The 22,690-nt window shown below is 42.7% G+C and overlaps 1 protein-coding gene across 6 annotated transcripts in view; it reads left to right on the top strand.

The window, feature by feature from the left end:
* Window positions 1-528: 528 nt before the first annotated feature.
* mib1 (MIB E3 ubiquitin protein ligase 1) overlaps window positions 529-22,690 on the top strand; it is a 34,607-nt gene continuing 12,445 nt past the window's right edge. For all 6 annotated transcript variants that reach the window (XM_057056104.1, XM_057056102.1, XM_057056101.1 and 3 more), the window contains exons 1-12: window positions 529-1,382; window positions 1,976-2,147; window positions 3,272-3,401; window positions 5,300-5,404; window positions 6,179-6,245; window positions 6,606-6,810; window positions 6,896-7,079; window positions 7,995-8,139; window positions 8,242-8,375; window positions 9,203-9,310; window positions 9,393-9,590; window positions 9,708-9,859. In XM_057056104.1, coding sequence (XP_056912084.1) covers window positions 1,154-1,382; window positions 1,976-2,147; window positions 3,272-3,401; window positions 5,300-5,404; window positions 6,179-6,245; window positions 6,606-6,810; window positions 6,896-7,079; window positions 7,995-8,139; window positions 8,242-8,375; window positions 9,203-9,310; window positions 9,393-9,590; window positions 9,708-9,859 — 1,829 coding nt within the window. In that variant the 5' untranslated portion in view covers window positions 529-1,153. The remainder of the gene's footprint in view (window positions 1,383-1,975; window positions 2,148-3,271; window positions 3,402-5,299; window positions 5,405-6,178; window positions 6,246-6,605; window positions 6,811-6,895; window positions 7,080-7,994; window positions 8,140-8,241; window positions 8,376-9,202; window positions 9,311-9,392; window positions 9,591-9,707; window positions 9,860-22,690) is intronic.

The raw sequence follows: 22,690 nt of genomic DNA, 5'->3' as shown, positions 1-22,690 counted from the left end.
CTTGGGATTGTGTTCTGGGGTGTAGATTAAAATAAATCATTTTCAAAATAAATTTTTTAAAAAAATAGCCCTTTCAAAATGTTACAGGAGGGAATCTGGATCTGCACTCACCTTAATTTAATTTGGTTAAAATAAAGGAAATGTGCAAACCAAAAACCAACCAGACAGCAAATTCATATAGGATGTTTCACTATATGCTTTATACATATTTATCTAACCTAAAAGGTTCATATAAAAACATGTGTTGGACAAAAAAAAATCTCGTGCAATTTCGTGCAAGTTTTATAATTCATACAAAGTTAGTGAAGTCTGTTATAATGCTAAAATAAGTCTTAGTTAATCTTTGTAAGTGCAAGACTTGTTCTTTCAATAAATTGTAACCTGCCTTACAGCTTTGAAAAAGAATCTAGTACGAATGAAAAGTAAAATTCACAAATTTTCAACAAATCTGTCGCCACGGGAAACTGCGTCGGTGCGCATGCGCAAGGCCTGTTTAGTTTTCCACGTCTCGATTCGCCTTCGGCTATTTTCGGTAATTTCCGGAGATGGTGGTCGTGAAACCCAAACGATGATTGACAATAATGGCGACGCGTCTATTCTAAGTTGACTCCTGGGAAACAGTTCTGGCTAACTACGGGATCGTTGAGTGTGCATTTTCAGCACCGCTGGTAAAACAAACAAGGAGGAACAACTGCCCAAAGGAGTAACTCTACAATTTTCCCCCAGCGAGGAAGGAAATGTTACCCAGGAGGGGTTTATCCGTTGCGATAGCTCGCAACTCGGCTTGCTAGCTTGCTAAGTTGAAGAGGTGGCATTGTTGTGTCTGAAGTACAGGAGTGCGCCCTTCTCTGCGATCCATATATGCTACCAACGTGACCATCACACAGGTTTTCGTGGTAGATATTTTGGTGTCACCTGGAATCCCATGGCGGCGTTGGCCTAGAATTAATCTTTTTCCAGTGTTTTTGTGAAGGGGGTTCGGCTACGTTGCTAACTCGGCTAGCAGGCTCTGAGGATTGTTTCAGTCCTGTTGTGTCTTGTTTGCGGTCGCATTCAGAAATCTGCCTTTCGGTAAACATATAGCCTGCTAGCCGTTCGCTAGCTCCAAGATCAAACCTTTTTTTTGTGGATTTGCGACTCTTTCTTTTTGTAAATGACCACCGGCAGAAACAACCGAGCGATGATGGAAGGAGTTGGGGCAAGAGTAGTCCGCGGACCCGACTGGAAGTGGGGGAAGCAGGATGGTGGAGAAGGACATGTTGGCACCGTCAGGAGTTTTGAAAGTCCCGAGGAGGTGGTGGTTGTCTGGGATAATGGAACGGCTGCAAATTACCGTTGTTCTGGAGCTTACGACGTGAGAATACTAGACAGTGCTCCAACAGGTAACTTTGTGTGTTGCTTTCAAGTTGTATTGTCTTTTAACAGTTCTCTGCATCAGATTGGGTCTGTGACATTGCATCTTCTTCACTAGACAACCAATCTACCAGAATGTATTATTACTATTATACATTGCCATTATTATTCATTGTTTCTCTTCCATTGTAAAGGTGGTGGATTAGTTAACTTATAGTGATTGTTAGGACCAGATTGTCTCTATTTGGATGAAAAGTGTGTTTCAGGTTATCTGTGTCTGCACAAAATGTAAAAAACAAGCTTCACGAGACTTTACAAGAGGTGCACGATCAAGGCCAACAAATATCTGCGCAGCTTTTGACTACACAGCCCCCATCAAGGCTAATATATTGCCAAATATTTATTTCATAAAGTTGTTAGGTACATTTTTTTGGGTGTTCAGAAAGTATTAAAGGTGTTTTCTGGGTTAAATACAGCATTCACCCATTTAGATAGTTGTATTATATTCCCACTAGCATTATAGAATGCTGCAAGTTACAGTTAAGGTGTTATTAAATATTAGGAAGAAAAGTCACTATCAACCCTTAAAAAACTTTGTTTCTCCTCTTTTGTCCCCTTTCAGGTATCAAGCATGATGGAACCATGTGTGACACCTGTCGACAGCAGCCCATCATTGGTATTCGGTGGAAATGTGCTGAGTGTACAAATTATGACCTTTGTACAACCTGTTACCATGGAGACAAGCATCACCTGAGACACAGATTCTACAGGATCACCACCCCGGGCAGTGAGAGGTTGGTCAACTCTGCAATGTTTAATGATTTTTTTCCCTGGACCCACCTAAATTTGATCAAATATTCCCAGTGCAGATGTATTATCAGTGTACAGTCCTTTGCATATAATATTAGAGAAGAGGTTTATGCATCCTCCATAAAAGAGAGGCAGAATCTGTCTCTATACTCCCTGTCTGTCAGTTGCTTGGCAACAACTAAACTTTAAGAGTAGCCAAATGTTTAAAATAATAATAGAGTACATATATTCTGTTGAATTTGGCCGGATTTCCAAGACTTTGAGAGTGATCCAATACTGAAATTGTGATATGTATATGTAAAATAAATCCAGGAATGGACTTATGATAATGTGATATAATATAATATAAAAAAACTCAAGATCTTAGATAAATTTGGCTAATACTCCAATCCTAAAAGTAATATTGGGCAATATCAAAATAATGAAATTAGTTTCTTTGTGGTCTGGTCTGGTTCATGCACAGACAAGGTCAAGTTAAAATAGTCATAAACCACTTTATTTGCACATTGAACCAATATACACGCTGGCAAAATTCTTGTCAAGACTGTTGACGTGTGATCCGAGGCCCGGTTGAGCCAGCCACCATTGTCCAGTTAAAGAACACATGGCCCAACAGCTGGTAGCCTTTTCAGCTTTTCAGAATCGTTTCCCCTGAGACAGACGTTGCATAATTCACCATGGGTGCCGGCTTTCTCTCCTGCCTACAACGCTATGATGGTGTCGGGGGAGGGGGGGTGCATTGTTACGCCACAGTTGGGGTGGCTGAAGAGAAGGTAGTTGTGGGTCACAAGCTGTTTGAACTGGGCAGACCTTCGCTGTGCAGCTGCCTGGTCGGCCGTCATGGCTCCTTTTTAATGGTTAGAAAGCGTCGACATGTTTATTAGCTTTTTCTGCTATTGGGGCTTCAATAACAGCATTTTACTAACTTTACTCTTTTCACATTTATAGTTTGAGTTTCATTCGTGTTGAGTTTGAACATAAAACCAGCAATGGGGGATTCATTAAAACTGCATCCAAGCAGAAGTTTTTAAAACCAAAACAAAAACTGTATTTTAAGGCATTACATTTCATTTTTTCCCTCCTTCTTGGTTTGTTCAAATCTGTGCAGAGTGCTTTTGGAATCACGCCGCAAATCAAAGAAGATCACAGCTCGAGGGATCTTCACCGGAGGCCGCGTTGTCAGAGGAGTGGACTGGCAGTGGGAAGACCAAGATGGAGGCAATGGGAGGAGAGGAAAGGTGCGTTCCCCTTAGGGAAGGAAATGCAGATTTCCTAAATGTTTTGCTTGACTAAAATAGTCCCATACATCACCCTTTGTGAGCCACCGGGTCAAGTGAATAATCCTCACGAGCACTGCTGAACACATCCTGTACGCTTCAAGGTTTGCAAATCACTCAAACCAGGATCCTTTCTGCTGGATGGTTTATGTGACAAACAGACCTGCTTTGGGATGTGATTTCATATGGAAATTTATAGTTCACGAAAGGCTCTGCATGATTTAATATACGTATTTCTATACGTACATCCTTAATATGTATAATAAAATACACAAATGTCTTTGTTGAAGCCTTTCTTTATCTAATTAAGTGTAATAATGTATATCCTTTCTTGTTATTCTACCAAAACTGAATAAAACTAAAAGCCATGTTGACATGGTGATGATGATATTAAGCATTTATCATATAACTTGAGAATAAATGACCCTAAATATTAGGATTATATATTCACCTGGAAAGTCCCCTCTGACCTTGGACTCTATGAGGTGTCTTGTTTCATGCAGTTGATTCCTGTTTATTTTTTACAGTAACTTCCCACCTGGTGAAAATCCGGCAAAAGTAATGAGGCGTTTTAATGAGATCGCATGTGGAAACATTTGGTATTTATTGTGGTGAAGACTCCAGCAGGCTCAAGTCTCACCTTGGACTTTATTGCCTGTTTGAATGCCAGATTTGATGGCTGGTGTCTCAGGCTGGAGGCAGCAGCCCCCCCAGAAAAATGCTACTGAATATCACAGCTCGGATGTTCCATTAGATTAAAGTGACTACTGCCTCCATGGAGGTCCATGAATCAATTGCCTCTACAAGGGGCCTAAAAATAATGTAACAAATTGACTTTCCTTTTTTTGTCACAGAATTGAGTTATGGTTTATTTCTTTCCAGATAAAGTTGGTTAGAAATGATATTGCTTTCCATTGCTGCAGAGATCTCAACAGTCAGATAAATTCATGCCTTAGTGCACATTTCTTTTCTGATACATGATTGGCTTTGGCGTCCTGTTGCTCTCATCACTTTTAGTCTGAAATGTGGATCACTACAAATGATTTTTTCCAGCCTATAGATTTGCTTGCACAGTTATGTTGAGATAGGTTTACACCATTTGATGAGTGTGGAAGGAAAATCAATTGTGTGTTGCAGTTTCACTTTAAGAGACAGCCACTGTAGGTCTAAATCTTGCTGTAATACATGGATTACTTTAAGAAGACTGTAAAGGATTTTATCAATTAGTCTATTTTATCAGGCTTAAATCAATTGTGTGGAGTACATAGAGAAGAATAGGTGACTTTTAATTTCCCAGAGAACCTTATGTCTTTATTTCAACTGGGTACCTATTCCCACCTGGTACAGGAAGCCTTCACATTCTAGGACTGTAGATTATATTCTAGCATTGAACAAAGGCATTGAAAAGATGCAAGTCTTGAGTCAACATGGGGTAATCAGCAAGACTGTTTAATCCGAACCCTTGATTTGTTGTTTCTGTATCAGATACTGAATTCTAATTAAAAGTGTGGATTAGAGCCCTCAAAACCTTCACTTTTAAAGCTTTTTTTCAGGGTCACATCATGTTATTTTCCCCTTTAATTTGCATTCATCCTAATTTTCATTAATGGGTTAGGGGGATCCGAGCTTTCTGACAGCTCATTATTTTGGTTCAAATGCTGATCGGGAATGTATAAAGTCATGATATCAACTGTTCAGAAACTGTAAATATTACTGCATGCTTCATGTGGATTGTGCATTTGCTGCATTGAGCTATTTCACACCCATCAAAACCAGCAAAATCAGCTTCCGCTGGTCTTTTAAAATGCTGAAGCCTTTACTTTAAATCTGGTTTAATTAGCCGTCCTCTGCTTGCACAGGTGACAGAGATCCAGGACTGGAGTGCAGCCAGTCCGCACAGTGCTGCCTACGTTCTGTGGGACAATGGGGCCAAGAACTTGTACAGAGTTGGCTTTGAAGGAATGGTGAGCAGACCTCCAGACTAACCCTCACTTTCACTCACACTCTTTATTTTTAAGACACAAAGGATCATCGGTCAGGTGGCTTTTCTTTTTGACTACTCGGCTTTTTTGGGTGGTGATTGTGCAGCCATCATGAGTGAGGACGGGAAGATATCTGCATGATAAAGACAAGCTGTTCATTCTGGGTTTTATGGGGGGAAAACAGCTTTGATGAAAGGCTACGTTCATTGCAGGAGCAGTAAAACACGTGTCTCGGACAGAAAACTTTGTCCTCATTGGCGGAAACCTCCCGTTCTTCTTTTGAAAGGGACCAATCAGGCATCAGGGCTTCAGAGCAGATTTGTCTTTTGTTATTCTAATAGGCGAATCACAAGGTTACACAGCATCTGCTGCTGAACTGCGTCAGACAGAGCCCCCCAGTGTCAACCTGTTATTTTTGCTTTGTGTTAAATTGACCAATTAAATACAAATACACTGCAGACTGTACAGTGTTTTGTAAATGCTGCGACCCTTTCCAGTTTTGTCGCGCCTGCTGTGTGCACAAAATTTACGCCAAATTAGAAGATGTGACTTGAAAGTGCTCTGCTGGCAGAGCACAGTGGGAAAGACTTGAGATTTAATTAGTTGGGACCGGTTCTATTCCGTGGAATGTTGACCTCAGAATTATTCACGGTGGTTGTTGTTCTCCATCATCGCAGTATACGGCCATTTCTTTGTGTAACGGTTAAACTGCAAAATAAATTAAAATTCTCTGCTGTCACCTTTTCTCTTTGTTAGTCTGATCTCAAGTGTGTCCAGGATGCCAAAGGGGGTACTTTCTACAGAGACCATTGTCCTGTTTTAGGTAAGTTATCCGATCTAGTGTCACATCATTATTGCACCATTTTTCTCACCTATTGTTTTGGTGCAGTGAATTCAAGGGCATTGGAGCAATCTTGACTTTGGCCACAAGATGGCAGCACTAAATAGTAACTCTTACATCCTGGTGTAGCTCATGGAGGTAGAGGACTAGGAACACCGGAATAAATCTGTACATCCATTTAACACTGCAGCACTATTGTTATTAATAAGTTGTAGCTTCTTTATGTCGATATGTCTTTTGTTTGCTTCTTTTGATTTGTTAGCCTTTTGGATGACACATGCATGTAAAGTTTTTCCCCAGAGATTTGAAATAAGAATATCTTTACTCACCGTTATTTCTCAGGGGAGCAGAATGGCAATAGAAATCCTGGAGGTCTTCAGATTGGAGACTTGGTCAACATTGATTTAGACCTTGAGATTGTTCAGTCACTCCAACATGGCCACGGCGGATGGACTGACGGCATGTTTGAGACCCTCACAACGACTGGAACAGTATGTGGCATTGATGAGGATCACGACATTGTTGTTCAGTACCCCAGCGGCAACAGGTGAGATTAAATGGACATACATGATATGCAGAATATTTAGATTAGACTTGGTGATGTATCTAAACCTAAATGTCTGTATCCACAGATGGACTTTCAACCCAGCTGTACTGACAAAGGCCAATGTAGTGCGCAGCGGAGAAGTAGCAGCTGGGGCAGAAGGGGGTGCTTCCCAGTTCCATGTGGGAGACCTGGTTCAGATTTGCTACGACATCGACCGCATCAAGCTGTTACAGAGGGGCCACGGAGAATGGGCTGAGGCGATGCTGCCGGTAAGACAGAAAGCTGCTTGTATTCCGAAGTCTAAAATACTTTTTTTTACTTATTGTTACTGGGAGTATCTGTATCCATGTGACATTATGGACTGAAACTTTAAAGTTTTACTATCCTGCAACGTTGTCTTATAAATACAGACCGAGAAACACGGATGTATACTTTTTATACCTACTGCTATAAATCTATCATGCTGTTTATGATCTTTAGGATTTTCCCGCACATCTGTCAATCATTTTACATCTGTGAGTGATGGAATTATATTTATGGATTCCTTTTCTTTCATTCTTTGGTTCTCATTATTCATTGCAGCACAACATACTGTAGGTTATGTAATCCAGTCTACTCCAATATGCCACTTGTCCCTGCCAAACTGGTCCCCCTCAGCAGCTAATGAGCCTTAAACCCCCAAGATGGGTTGTAGCTTTGATCACTAACCACGGCTGTTTGCTGCCTGCTGCTGCTCCTACTGCAGCAATCCCGATTATTGATGGCATCCTCTAGGACAGCCCAGACCCGGCACACTTAAAGCACCACTCTCTTATATCGCCCAGATTGAGATATGATTCCAAAGAAGAAGGCATTTTGCCCTGTCAGTTTCAGAGCGTATTGCCTGCACAGATGAAGCCATATAAAGAGATGTTATCTGTCTTTTCTCTTGTAAGTACACATCCTGTGAGTAATGACAAGACAGCCAAAATGGGTGTTATAGTTATTATTGCCATTATTTTTGCCTCAAGCTTTGTTTCTACTTCACAAAGAGCACTTTGTTAACCTGCTATGATCTGTTCTTTATCCGTACTTCCACCCGGTCATTTATTGTTCCTGTTTACGCGCTCCCTCCATTGTTCCCCTGCCTGTTATTGGCCGTTATACACCGAGCAGTCACAAGCGTATCCATCATTTTTCAACAGACCCTTGGAAAGGTAGGCCGGGTGCAACAGATCTACTCAGACAGCGACCTGAAGGTCGAGGTTTGTGGGACTTCTTGGACATACAATCCTGCCGCCGTCACCAAAATCGCCCCCTCTGGCTCTGCCGTCAGCAACGCCTCTGGAGGTACGAACGAACAAGCGATGCTGACACAAAGACGGTTCATTCTCTCTTTCTCTGTCATCTACACGCCGTAATTTCATGCGTTTGCACCCTTTGCTTGATTAGAACGCCTGTCTCAGTTGCTGAAAAAACTATTTGAGACGCAAGAGTCTGGCGACATCACCGAGGAGCTGGTAAAGGCAGCAGCCAACGGAGACCTGGCTAAGGTGGAGGACATCTTAAAACGACCCGACGTGGATGTAAGTGCTGGACATACGGAGATGATATTAATAATAATTATTAGTTAATAGTTATTATTGTTAGTTAATAGTTATTATCATTACTATACAGTTTAAGGAATGCAGATATTGAGGACATTTAAATATGAGCTCTGGCTGTGGTCTTCACTTTTTTCCCCCAGTGTATTATCAAGAGATCTGGGGGGAGTTGGGGGGGTTCCCAACTCTTGAGCCTAACTCGCTCAGAAACGCATTTAACCAGGGTGCAGAGGAGCCACCAAAGAACATTAGTTGTGTACTTTTGCTCCTGTTTCTGATACAACTGATCTGAGATATACAAACCCATATGGATGCAGATGCCTTTACTTTGATATGCGTCCACGTATGCATGAGTTTGCACGGATGAGAGCCGCTGTTGAGATTCGTCTTCCTTTTGAGAACTGTACATGTTAAGGTTGCAACTCTTGTCTTTCAGAGCAGGAGAGAATGTACGTGTGCGTGAATGTGTGCCAGTAGTAAAAGCTGGCCTGATGCCCTCCTGCCTTTCAGCAAAATTATTTACTTGAAGTTGAGAAGACTGAGCTTCGGCAAGTGATTAGCTGCCAGGATAATGGATGTCTGGAGGCTCTTGAAAGAGTTCGCATTAATATTTATGCCGTGAGGTTTTGCATGTCTGCGGTTGATGATGAAGCATGCACTCTAGCCATTCATGCCTGTACACACAAAGACACACTCACCAGTCTTGTTTTTCTTCAGGGGAACAAGTAATTTAGTCGATGCACATCGGCAAATGAAATGCGCCGTCACCCACAGGCACATTCTTAGTTAAATTCTCCATCTGTCGGCAGGTGAATGGGCAGTGTGCTGGACACACCGCTATGCAAGCAGCCAGTCAGAATGGTCACGTGGACGTCCTGAAGCTGCTGCTTAAGCACAACGTGGACCTGGAAGCTGAGGTTCGCTTTGATCCAATTGACCCCCTCATTGACATGCATGTATGATTCCGGTCATTGCCTCACACAACTGATTGTTATTCAGGACAAGGACGGAGACCGCGCCGTGCACCACGCAGCCTTTGGTGATGAGGGCTCCGTCATCGAGGTGCTGCAGAGGGGTGGCGCTGACTTGAATGCCAGAAACAAGCGAAGGCAGACGCCATTACACATAGCTGTTAACAAGGGCCACTTGCAGGTGGTCAAGACTCTCCTGGACTTTGGCTGCCACCCCAGCCTCCAGGTATTTATCCTCCTTTTACCAAGGAAATCTCCTGTGCTGTACAAAATTAGCATTGTATTAAAATGCTCATAGAAGTTTCAGGTTTCCAAAAAAAGTAACACAGAGATATTATTTTAGGATTCAGAAGGCGATACACCCCTGCATGATGCCATTAGCAAGAAGAGAGATGACATGCTTTCAGTTCTTCTGGAGTCTGGTGCTGATGTCACCATTACCAACAATAACGGCTTTAATGCTTTACATCATGCCGCCCTCCGAGGAAACCCCAGGTATGTGTCTCACTTTCTCACGTGCAGGGCAGGTTTAACTATGAGCTATTGAAAATTCTATCCTCAAAATCTGGTTTAAACCCACAAAATTCTTACAGTTGGTGTTAATTAGGTCGTGGAAATGCCTCTAAGTAAATCTTGTTCAAAAGAATGATTACTTGGACTTGTGGCTACTTTTTCCAGTGACTTTTGAAATACCTGGCTAGTAGTTGTGCTAAATCAGATGTTTGACCTTCATTCATATATATTAGTGGTCATTTTTTCTTATTTTTTAGTAATGTTTGATTATCTGACATAAGAAAATTTAATATAATTGTTAAATAAAATGATACATTTTATGTATTCATTCAGTTTGTGTCAACATAAGCTTCGTAGATAGTTGTATCTAATATATTTTAGATGATTGTTAACAGGTAGTGTGGACGCTGCCTTACTGACTACATTTCACCTTGCTCTAAAATGTGCTCTTGGATTTCTGGTTACTATGGCAATGACAGGTTTATGGCAGGCCTATATGCTTCATCCATCAGGCCAGCAGATGGTGTGGTTTTAAATTAACATTCAATAACCTTTGAAGCCTTGAAAGCATTTATCTTGTGTTTTTAGTGTTGCTGCTGGTACTTTTGGATGGTACGCTTCTTTTTCCTGGTCGGTGACGTTGCCATGTGTCTGCCGCAGCTGTCCGGAAGCAGCAGCTTCTTGCAGCTTCGGTAGTTTAGTTATTACCCATTGAGCTGTTTTATTGTCTGTCAATTAGGAGTATTGACTCGTATTTCTGAAAGAATCAGCGTTCTACATCGTTCGTTTCTCACCTCCCTCTTCCAGTTGGATCATTTTTGCTCTGCATGTGTATTATAGCTAATGAGCGTTGCTATCCCAAATGCCATTTCAATTCATTGGCATTTATGCAGCGGGCATAAGGACTAACGGACATGAGGTCAGGGGTCTGTGAAACACCTGTCACCTCCCTCCAGCCTTGCCAAAGTCAGCCCTTCACCTGCAGAATGCACGACATCACGGAATACACACAGGATGCAGCTGCTCCTTCCCTCTGTGTTTACTAGACGGACTATGACAAAGAATAAGTATTATAATTATTGTTTATTGCAATATCAAATCTGTGGCATAATGATTTTATTGATAGAAATGTGATCCAAAAAGTACTAGTAGTAATAATAAGCACATTTTATTTGTTAAACACACATAATTGAAGAAATTCTTTTAATGTTCAGCTTTTAGAAAAATAGAATTCTTAAAATTCTCACATTATCTAAATTTTAAAACTGAATTTCATTTACTCATGTTTATACATTAGCCAGGTTAAAAAAAAAAAAGAGAAGAAAGCTGCTTCAACACTCATTGATTAAGTGTCCAAAAGTGCTGCGATACAGTATTTTCTGTATTAGTGATGCTGCGCCTCGTGCGTGCTCCCTTGCCTTCAGAGCAAGATCTGTGTTACCGCCTGCAGTTTGCACATTTAGTTTTATTTCACACTCGAGCTCCTGTTTTATCAGGGAGAGGGTGCAGTCGTAAAGCCTTAAAAGTCGTCTTCTTGGTTTCTGTGAATGTAGCTTATCTGGTGTTTGTTTCGTAGCAGAGACACATTTGTTTGGATTGAATGCTTGCAGGAATTCCTAACGCAGGGCGACGTATCCTGTTTTGCAGCTTGTTTCTTACACACGCATTTTAAAGAGGTTTCCACATGACGGAGATAGTTGGTTACAGTTGAAAGTGAATCAAAAAGGTGTTAAAATCAATTACTACTCACTTGGAAAGACCACATTGTGCGCATTTACCACAGCCCCATCCTGAAATGGTGCCTGTTTTGTCTCGTCGTCCGTCCCGTCGGCAGCTAGAAGCTCGCCGCAGCTACACTACTGTAAACAATATGATTAATGCCCGATGACTCATGAACAGCCTCCAAACAAGTCTCGCCGTGTCCGTCTGTAACCTTTTGCGCGTCACCTTCCCAAGATTCTTGTCCTGCTCCCGTAATTGTCAGATTTCTTGCACTGTGCCATTACACACCTTGATGGGCGACTTCACCAGAATTATATTATTTTTATACTATCTCTTACTCTTGCATGAGTTTTTCTTTTTAGTAGTGTAAGCTTGTGGCTCATTCATTAGAAAAACTGATTTCATGGTCACTGGTCCACTGGAAAACACTTTATATTTTAAAAAATGACTTCAGTTATCAAGTTTAGGCGTATGCAGATTCTCTCATTAGCCACAGGTTTTAGGCATGTCCACTGACATTTGTAGCGCATTCTTTGTGATTATTGTTGAGGTTGTGCTGCCTGTGTCCCGGATTTATGAACGGGTCATTTTGACATAACATTAGCTGCCTAAGATGGTAGAAAAGGAAGGAGAGCAGGAGAGTTTTGAAAGGAGTCGATGTCTCTGTCTGTCCTACAGAAACAGAGGGAATAAGAATCGTCTGTCCTGTGATCCTCATATTCTGCTCCTACTCCCCTGAGCCGTATACCTTAACATGTCTAACATCACAGCAGGCCGCTTCAAGGGAATCAGCCCGGAGACTTTGTGTTTGTACACATTGTTTGGTCACTTTACAACGTTTCATGCATTTTAATGGCTACATATGGTCTTTGCATTGCTGCTGTGGGCCCTCGGCGTTCTCATTGGCTCTGTTTTTCATTGTTCTCTCCACGTTGTTAATATATACCCACACTAAAATTGGCTGTTGCACCCTGTGTCAGACGCTCAGAAAGACAGCCGCGCATTCTCTTACAGATATGTGAGTACCATGTTTCTAAACTAGAACACACTGCCTGTCAACCCCACTGCTATTTTTGAACCAGCCATCCCGCGATCAGAATATCAAAGTACTTCGAGGCGGAGAGGTAGCAGTCACTCAGAAATCTCGACCAAACCAAAGTTTTGAATCTGGGGTTTGTTTATTCATCAAAACAAGAGCATTAATAAAAGCATTTAACATGAAATGAATTCCACATGTGACGATCGTGTTGGTGGACGGGAACGTTTCAAACATGGTGAAAAAGCCTGTCGTCATCGCGTCCAAGTCGGCAGAAGCTCCCGTAGTCATCAAAGCATAGCTACAGCTGGTTGAAGGGGACCAAATCCATTCAAGAGGTGATTTGGTTCCATTTTACCAGCTTTAGCAAAGCATTGTGGAGTCAGTGTTTCAAAGAAGACAGGGGAAATATTACAAAAGGGTTTACTTTTTGAAAATAATGTTTCAAAATGACACCATAATGTGGAGTTTTTCGGTCTCCCTGCCTTTGTAGTTCTGCTTTCACATGCAATGACCAGCAACACACAGTTGTACCTAAATTTCACACCTGTCCCCTTTGCTGAGAGTAGGAAAAACTGTCCCTGCGTAAAGGATAATAATAATCTGTGGCAGTGCACTTGAGTCAAATGTCCTACAGTCATGAAGCAATTACAGCCTCTGACAGATGGAGCCTATTGGAGGCGCAGTGCTGCTGCGGTCACCTAAACGGCTAACTGACAAATGCAGAGGCATAACTAAGCACACAAACGCCCTCACTCGTGTTCATACAGCAGCACTCAGGGGTGTCAAGTCACAACATTAATTTTAACCAGATATTTTAGTCCGAGAGCCTGACTGGTCGTGTAGATGGTATTGTTGGAACAGTGACTGTGCTGGATAATTTAGCCTCTCATTGTTCCAGGTTACTGCAATAAGGTTAACTCTAAATAATATTCTTCTGGTAATATAAATCTGCCTTTTTTATAATCTGCTTTACTTGGTAAATAATTAAGAAGCAGCAACAGCATTTTCCATATGTAAAAATCAAGTCATGCTTGGTTTATTTTTCTTTTCTATTTTGCTATCAAACTGCTAGTTTGTAATTTTATAACAGTAATAATATGTGTACGGTTGATCAAAACTTTTACATTTGCAAGGTTCTCAGATTTCCCTTTAGATAGAATTGAAGTCACCATAGCACCAGTTTGGTATGGCTCACCAGAAGCAAGTCTATTTGTAACATACGCACGCACGTTCACGTACACACACTTACAGATACGCTCTCTCAGTCAGCCAGAGTCAGGTGGCCAGACTGCTCACCTCCTCTAAGGGCCATAATAGGGCAAAAAGCAAGGGGCATGACAGGCACTGGGCATTTGATAATGTCAGCATCTGCTGTGTTTGTCACTCAGACAGCAAGTCAATGCTATTGAGGGCCTGGGAGGAACATGCAGCGTAAGCCATGCAGCCTACCTTTGATGTCCTGACAGAAAAGAGGGCGAGCTGGACAGGCAGCGTTGTGCAGAAAAGCCTTGCTTGTCGAAGTTTAGTTTTATTTTATTCCTTTTTTTCCCCAAATAAGGCACACCACATTTCTGTATCTTAATTGTGTTTGTTCAGCACAGCAGTATGTCTATAGTAACAATATTCTTTTTTTTTGTAAGGGTACACTGCCGTAAAACATAATAAATAATTAAATAGTTCGATATGAACAGCTTGCCATGCAAATTTCTCCTCACTCCCCTTCTCCTGTCCATATTCTGTTCTGCCTTTAATTGTTTGAAGCAGGGAACAATAAGAATCAGCTGACGGGCCATAGTCGATCCTGATCCCGCATTGTCACTTTTGATGGTCTAATCTGACTGCCATGCAGCGCAGCAAAGCTTTTGGCAAGCATAGCAAACATGAACAATGAAAGCAGGAATCAGGGAGAGGGAGGCGAGCACGGGGCAGCCAGGTTGACATGAGGTTGGGGGGGCAGTAGTATAAAAGGGACAACAGTCATAGTTAAACACACAGGATTATTCACATATGACACATTAGTGGACAGGGCAACCATATTACCAGCCACTGGTAATGGTTTGAATTCACACTCCATTGGTTAAAGAGTTAATATTCCAATTTGTGGCCATAGTTAAATGTATAGTAATGTCCCCGCACTGGCTATAGCTTAGTCATTTACTGTGCATCCTGAGCAACCGTGTCCTAATCTTTATTTTTTTATTTCATCAAAATGAAAGAGTATAACAATAATTTTTCTCAGACCACCTTGGGTTATTTTTTTTTAACCTTCTAGCCATTTGAAATCACTGGAAGAGCTTATGGTATTAATGGTCAGCTGTAGGTCTAGCGTACCGCTCACTCCCTGCTGAAGTTGGTGCAAAGTTGCAGCTGGCTGAATGTCAGAGACTGTAATGCAGTAAAATGATCCAATAATGAAAGGAGGCCCTGTTCGTATGGTGATGTCACAAGACCGTTTGCCTGTAATTGGTGCAGACGTCTAAAATAGAGCTAAGATCAACCTGCTGACAGGGCATGCTTAAATCACAATTGTTAAAAATTAAGAATAACCTGACTAATTTGTTGGCCTGTCTTGAGAAATAGATCTTTACTGGCCACCAAAGGCCGTTAGAGAAAGCAGCAAGTTCCCTACAGCAATCAGTGCTGCAGTAAGACTGCCCAGAGACAGTATAGCTAACGCTCAAGCTTTACCACTCACATTCACACGTTCATCTCCCCTCTCTCATCCCCTCTTTTCGCTCCATTTCGGCTACTTATTCTCAGACTGAGTTTACCGACGTAAAAATCACAAACATCTTTAGACACCGCTGTTCAATCATGTGTTATTTTTTTTTCCCAGAATGAGGATTTCACCTCACCAAGAATACATACTTCTTTACATTCCATAGTTATCATATGTCCATATGGGTACATAAAGAAGTATGTACACTAAGGAGGTCATTTTAGGTATGAAATGTTCTCACCTTTCAGCCAAGGTCATAAAGTTATGAGCAGAATATTTTTCCTCACCGTTCTCTCTCCCAAGTATGGTAGTCTGCACAGTAAGGTGACTTTGAGTGTAAATTCAGTACAACACTCAAGGCTTTCATTTGGTTGCCATGTAAGGCTTAACAGCCAGTCCCCCCGCCCCTGAACACAGCAGAAGTTTTGCAGTCCATACCATAGTCATATGTCCGATTGACCCTGGCTGTCCTCCAGACAACGGGGAGAAACCAGGATGAGCAGAAGGAATACAGCTCCCTGTAGAAGTAGTCTTTTTTTTCCCCCAGGAAAAAGATTGAGGTTGTTTAAAAGGGTTGGGAAAAAAACAGGAGAAAAAGGGAAGTGTTCTCCTCGAAAGAACGTCCGCGGTGTGGAGTGCCTCTGCGTGCACCTTGACTTGTGATGAGCATTTGCTCTGTCCTGAGCGCAGGGGTGCACCTATAAGTCCTGTTGTCATGCTACAAATGTTCACGTCTCTCCTCCCACTTTCCTTTCAGCCTGTCGCTGCCACTCTCTAATTCTCGTATTTCACTCCCACATTCTATATCCTTTTCCTACCCGCGGCTGCGCTCACTCCTATACCCGTCTCACTTGCCTGTCCCTGGCCTGTCTTGTGTCAGCAACGTCCCCAATGGCCAGCTGGTGCGCTTGCTGATGTTTGAAAACGATGGTGATCCAAGTGGAACAGGAAGCTATTGTGAGCGGGATTTGGGCTTTAAGCACAGAGGCAGGCCATAGGTCACATGAAGGCGCTAATGCCGATTCAGCACTTGTGGATTGGCTCAGGCCGTGCCCCCCACAATCCATCCCACCTAACATCATCACTGCCATACGTATTTCCTCTATTTAACGTTTTGCTAGCTAATTCTCTACTCTTCCTGTGCCTCATCATCAAGCTACACCTGTTAGCTGTGGGAGCAGTTGTCTGGTTGGGGCGAGTCAATATCCATTTTGGCACGGTGGCGAGAACTGCCTCTAATGAACCATAGCCTCTGCCCAACACATTCCACATGTTGACATTGCCTTGAACTAGCCTCAGCTGGTCATCTGGCTGGGTGCTAAAGCAAGCAACAGACAACAGCATAAATGGCTTAGGAAGTGGCCTGGAGAACTTTTGAGGGTTAAAACTGATTACTTTGGGGGGGGGAAAGCAGTTTGGTGTTGTTTTAAAAATTTGGTTTCAAATAGGAATTTTGAGAAGTTCAAGTAAAGGCGACAGTGGTCGAGCCTGGTCCTAAAGGGGTGACGTCCTATTTAGGAAATGTCACAGCTGCTCGACAGGGCGAGTGAGATGGAGGGGTGGGGGATTCCTGTATGTGAATTAGCAAATTAGCCCAGTGGCTATTGTGCTTCCGGTGATAGCACTGCAGTCGTATGTGCCCTGCATGCTCTGCCTAGTCTGTAGCAGTTTGCTCAGGAAGGAGAAGAAATTGGGTAACTAGCCTAAGTGCTGTGGGTTCAGCTGGTGACACAGTCAACCGTTGCTGTCCAATATCCCCTCCCACCCGTCCTCGTCCTCCCCACCCACATCTGCGTTAATACACTTCTCCCAGCTGTGCGCTGTCAATCCGCTTTTTTCTATTAAGAACCACCAACCTGCCCGCTGTTCATTATTCTGATGCCTCGTCATCGTTCTAGTCCCCGCACTCCATCCTTCACACCAGTCAGCCAACCTCAGGCTCAAAAGTGTGACGTGTTGTCAAACTTACCTCCCATTTATTAAGTATGGCACTGGCCTCCCCTGCCCTTCATTTTAAATTTAGAAGTGGACAACAAGTAAGAGCAGGAAGAAACAACAAAAAATGCTTCAGAAAAAGATTTTGAAAAAAATTAAAACAATCAGTCCAAGCAATTAGTATCCTTATTCGTGGCAAAAACGTCTTGTCTCAGCCACAAAGGACAAATTGTGGGTTGCTGTCCCCTCACCAGTGCAGGTCTAAGTTTATGAGTCCATCGTTTTATATCGGCAGGGCTGCAAACATGAAGTCTAATGAGCCAAAGAGCTCTGCTGCAGCAGCATGTCCGGCCAGTGCCAGGAACACAGGAGGAAAAGAGAGAAAGGGGGAGAGGGAGCAAGATGAGGGAGGGAGGGAGGGAGCGAGGGAGAGAGAGAGAACAAGATGAGAGCGATAGAGTGCAGGGCTAAAATCCATGTGGGCCATAGCAACTCCCCAACCTCCCTTTTACCCTCTTCCATTTTCTCTTGCATCTTCTTCATCTCTGCACTTTTTTTGTGAAAAAGAAAACCTTTATTTTTTGCCTTCTTGCAAGTCAAAAGTAACAAGAGTATGAGAAGCCCAAGGTGCTGTGTGGATCTGCACTGTCCCGGTGCCAAAGCTAGTGCTGCAGCTGCTGCAGCAGAGCAGCACATTCCACTCCCCCTCCTCCAAAGCCATGCATCTAATAACTGCATCCAAAGAAGAGAGAGGGATGGTACAGGACTAGCGACGTCAAGGCCCATTAGGGTTAAACTCCATTTGAAAGTGAAGGAAGTGCATATATTACCTGTCAGATCAGTTTTTTATCTCTGCTGCTCCTCCTCCTCCTCCTTGTCCCCTCCTCTCCTCCTTTTCCTGGTGTGTGAGGAGTGCTATAATGACCTAGACAGCGCTCCAGATGCTGCAGCCATCGTGTGTGCCTGGTGCATGCCCGACTCGCTGAATCAGCTTCTATGATTGGGGGGGTGTGTGGTGGTGGGCGGGTTGAGGAGAGGAGGAGGAGGAGAAGGAGAAACGGCAAGGAAGAGGGCACACGATCGGACGCGCATTCCCATACAAACAAAGTGAGAGCGGTGGTACAGCGCGATATAAAACCCATCTTGGCAGTCTTTAGGAAATAAAAGGAAAGAGAGAAGATGAGCAGAAGGGCGCATGGAAATATCTGCAGCACGTCTCCATCACGTGCATTGTGATGGGGAGAAGTTGCCCCAGGTTGCTCCGGTTGGAAGAACAAACAGCCTTTTTCCTCTTCTACACAAGCACCCTATGAGCTTTATCCTGCTGGTGAAACGCTCTTTTATTATTCAGGGGAACTTTATACTGCAGCTTAGAAGAGGAAGTTTGCTGAATGTAGCCAAATCTTGACAGCGCTTCCACAAACAGAGGTTCTCAGTGGTAGAAGACAATAGAATCATGACTTACACAATTTGATTAGTTTGTTTGCAAAGCCCCGTTGGCATTAGAGCTGGAGTATATTGGAATTCAGCGGGTTTTGTTGGGGTTTTTTCCCCACTTGAGAATATTTAAGCACATTTATGCAGTCTTTATAGAGCAATGATCACACGTTTTACAAAAAAAACAGGTGAGGATAAATTTGCAGTCTGGAGGGCAGGAAGCAGATGAAGACTAACTGGCAGCATAAAGGTACAAGAGGCAAAAGAGCCCGTGGGTTCCTACCCCGCGGCTTCAAGGGTTTCGCTAAATAGTTAGCACTTTGTGGGAAGCCAAGCATTTGAAACATGCTTCGGCCCCTGTTGCCGGCCTGCTCATGTGTCTTGTCTCACCACCTCCTTGACCATATTTAGTCAAGCAGTGCAAAAAATAGTTCAAGCTCTACTCCACTCTAGTCTGCTCCTCATCACCCCACCCACCTCTCTTCCCTATCCCCCCTCAGCAACTGTTGGCTCCAGGCTCCGGGAAGCCTTCTGCACGGCTCCCCTGCCTATCGATTCCACCAGCCTGCAAAGAGAGTGTTAGGCCACCTAGCCCATGCTACCATTTGCTGTACTATTTTTAGTAGCTCCAAATAAAGTAGTCCATCCTGCTTCCAGTTGTATATTCTTGTATCCCCCCCCTGCACATTAAATCCTTCACCACTAACTTCACCACCTCATATGATACCCCCTAAGTGTCTGTCATTCCTTTTAAATAGAGCTTGAACCTGCTGCTTATGGTAGAGGTTCAGTCTTCTCACCTCTGTACTTAAAATAACTACAGATTTACAGAATAGACGCGAGAGAGAGGATGAACATTAAAAACTAAAAATCATATCAGACAGCTGGAAACATTATTTTCCTAAATCGAGGAAGCTGCAAACTTGTATGCTTTTTCCTCCACTTACACTCTCATTAAAAGTGTCTTTTTCAGGCTTTCCCAAGGCATGGCCACTGAACAATCTGTTTAATTAGTTGGTCTCATCACAGTGCACATCTACAGTGCATGAAAGCAATGTCCTATGTGCCCTCTTTTCTTTCCTCTCTCCTTGTCTATAGTCTGGATCCTCTTCTGTATCTCCCCCATAGGCCACTGACTCTAACTTCACTAACTTGAGATTCCCCCCCGGGCCCGTAAGCCCCGGTTTCTTTCCACATTTCAGGTGAGCAGCCTGGAAGAAAGCCTTGGTCATTCTAGTAGTGATAAAATCTCTCAAACCCCTCACCCGCATGGATATTTGGAGAACATTGTCATGAATAAAAAAAAAAGTCCTCCCAATGTCTGGCCGTTGATATGATACATCTTTTATAAAGCACTTACCCATTCTGCCCACTCCCTCGGTTACACCTGAGGCCGCCTTCTTGATGGTAACGCTTCTGCTTGGATTTAAATGTGCCATTTATGCAGTGTATTGCGACTGCAATTTATAGCTTTTCAATTACATTATCTTTACAGCTGTTACAAGAATGGGCTATTTGTAAAGGAGAATGGATTCAAAGCTGCTGATCTGTCAGCTCAAATCTTGACTCGACACGGCTTAACCAAGTGCACAATTAGAGCTACATATGTGAATCCATCTGTTATCTCTACATCTGCAGTTCAGTCAACATCGTTTAAGTCACTCCTGCTTCTTCAGTTGCCCCTTTTTTCCTCTCTCAGCTGGTTTTAATGCAGCTCTTTTTGATCAATTTTACACACATTTAATGATGTTGTGCTGTGGAGCTGGATTTAACTTATAATTGAACCCATGGCACTCACTAATTCATGTACAGTTTTGTTTTTTCTCATTATCTCCATTGATGATCCTTGTGTATTTTTCTTCTCCTCTCTGCTCATCTCATCTCACGTGCGCTCTCCCCCCTCACCCTTTAACTTGAATCACTTACATTTTGATATCCCAACTGGCCTTGAAACTCAGCAGCCCAGCTACCATCTTGCCTCCATGATTAATAGCACAGAGTCGAATATTTAGCGAAGCACTTAATCAATCAGTAAAGAAAGGGTGGACTAATAGATGTGCCTGTCATTATTGGATGTAGTGGAAGGTACGGGTTGGTTTCAGTGTGAGTACTTCATATATATCTCTGTTCAAAAAGAGGGAAAAAAACTCCACTAAAGATAAAGATTAAAAGCTCCTTATTTTAGGATGAATGTTAAACACAGAACATCAACAACAACAAAAGAAAACATCTTTGCTCTGCATCTATCGCAGAAACTAAAAACCCTTTTAAATAGCATTAATCAAGCAAACATGAGGTTGAGGCTGTATTTTGCCAGAGTCCTCCGGGGTATTAAACTTGTTTTTGTTAGAATGAACCAAAATCATTTTTTAATAGTCTAAAATATCAAAACACATCATTCCAGTAAAAATTATTCAGAAAGACACAGCTGTGGCAAAGACCACTCTGTAAGATTTCACGGCATGACCGAGCCCAGTCGCTGATCAGTCGTTCATTTAGCTAAATTAAATTATTAATAAGAGACAGAAACGATGTTTTACACATTTAAAGCTTTTTTCCAGTGATCCCAGTTTCTGGTTTTGAAAAGTTCTGCATGCTCGGTCATCACGTTGGCCCTTCCCAGTGTTTTCTTTGGCTTGCCCATCAAATCCTTTCCAGTAACCTGTGCTCCTCCCTCCTCATCCTTTTAAACAGTGCATCATATAAGGAGGTGAGCCCGCTGAGCGCTTGGAGGAATAAATGTGATTTATGAATGGGGCAGCCTACCTAGGTGCTTGCGGGGAAAGCCAGTAGCAGCCAGACTCTCTGATCCAGCAGCCCATTGTTCAATCTAGCCTCACTGCAGGGGAATCTTCTCAGATTTTTTTTTTTTTCCCTCTGATATTTTTAAACCATGCCTTATCAGAGCTGCACGTTACGGCTAAGTGACTTACAGACTGCACGAATGCCTGTGCCCTGCAAGGCTATATATGTGTGTGGAAAGCCATTTACGTACAGGCATAAATATAGTCAACACTGCTCCCTATCTTTGTTTTCCCACAGAGCCACTCGGATGAATGTGCAAGGATGCAGTATTTCACACTATTTATTTAAATACACGTACATCTACTTGCTAATACAGACGAGGATAGTCAACTACACAAGCTGGTAACGTTTAAAATGTCCTGTAGTGACTGCTCCTTGTAATAAGCTCGTGCACCATTTTGCTGCAGTATGTAAAGGGACTTAATTGAAATGTTGTCCAATCCCAGAACTCCAGTCATTCTCTGTGTGGGCTGGGACAAGCCCAAAAGATCAACCAAAGGACAAGCTAATACAACCCCCCCCAAAGCCCACATGACCAATCACAATGCCTATGCCTGCCTCCAAGGCTGGGCAGTGTGGCTCGGAGCCAGAATTAAGCTCAGCCGTGCCGTAATGCTCCGTCCTGTGACATGTCGAAATATTGAGTCCAGGCTTCTGTGCTGTTACGGCACATGATGGAAGCGGTCGACGTGGGGGTAGCACAGACGGGGAAGGATGGATGGAAGGGAAAGAGAAAATAAGGGATTGGGGAGAAAGGAAGGACCGCATCCTGGAGTGAAGGGACTCAAGGACATAAAGAGCTTTTGGGAAAGTGACTATAGCATACAAAGTAACGAGCTTAAATCGCCTATGTAAGCACTGATGATACAGTTTGTTCCTACTTGCCGTACCTCGAAGGACAGGATTTATTTGTAGCACTTTAAGTGTCTCAGCAAAGCAGCTAATAAATATGACAGAGGGAGGTGATATACATGCACAGCACAGCTGGCAAGCATCTTTAATATTTCTCTCCTCATTTTAAAGTAAATCTAGTTTACCTATTTACTTTGTGTTATGGGATAACTAATAGAATTCATTTTTGTGTTTAATGGTACTTTAAAATTGGTGATGACATTTTTATTGAAATCTCGATAAGCACCTCAGCAGAGTTAACTTG

Source organism: Takifugu flavidus, chromosome 15, assembly GCF_003711565.1.
Source record: "Takifugu flavidus isolate HTHZ2018 chromosome 15, ASM371156v2, whole genome shotgun sequence".
In the NCBI taxonomy this organism is placed as follows: domain Eukaryota; kingdom Metazoa; phylum Chordata; class Actinopteri; order Tetraodontiformes; family Tetraodontidae; genus Takifugu; species Takifugu flavidus.
Note: the sequence above shows the minus strand (reverse complement) of the source record. Positions and strands in the feature narration are given on the sequence as shown.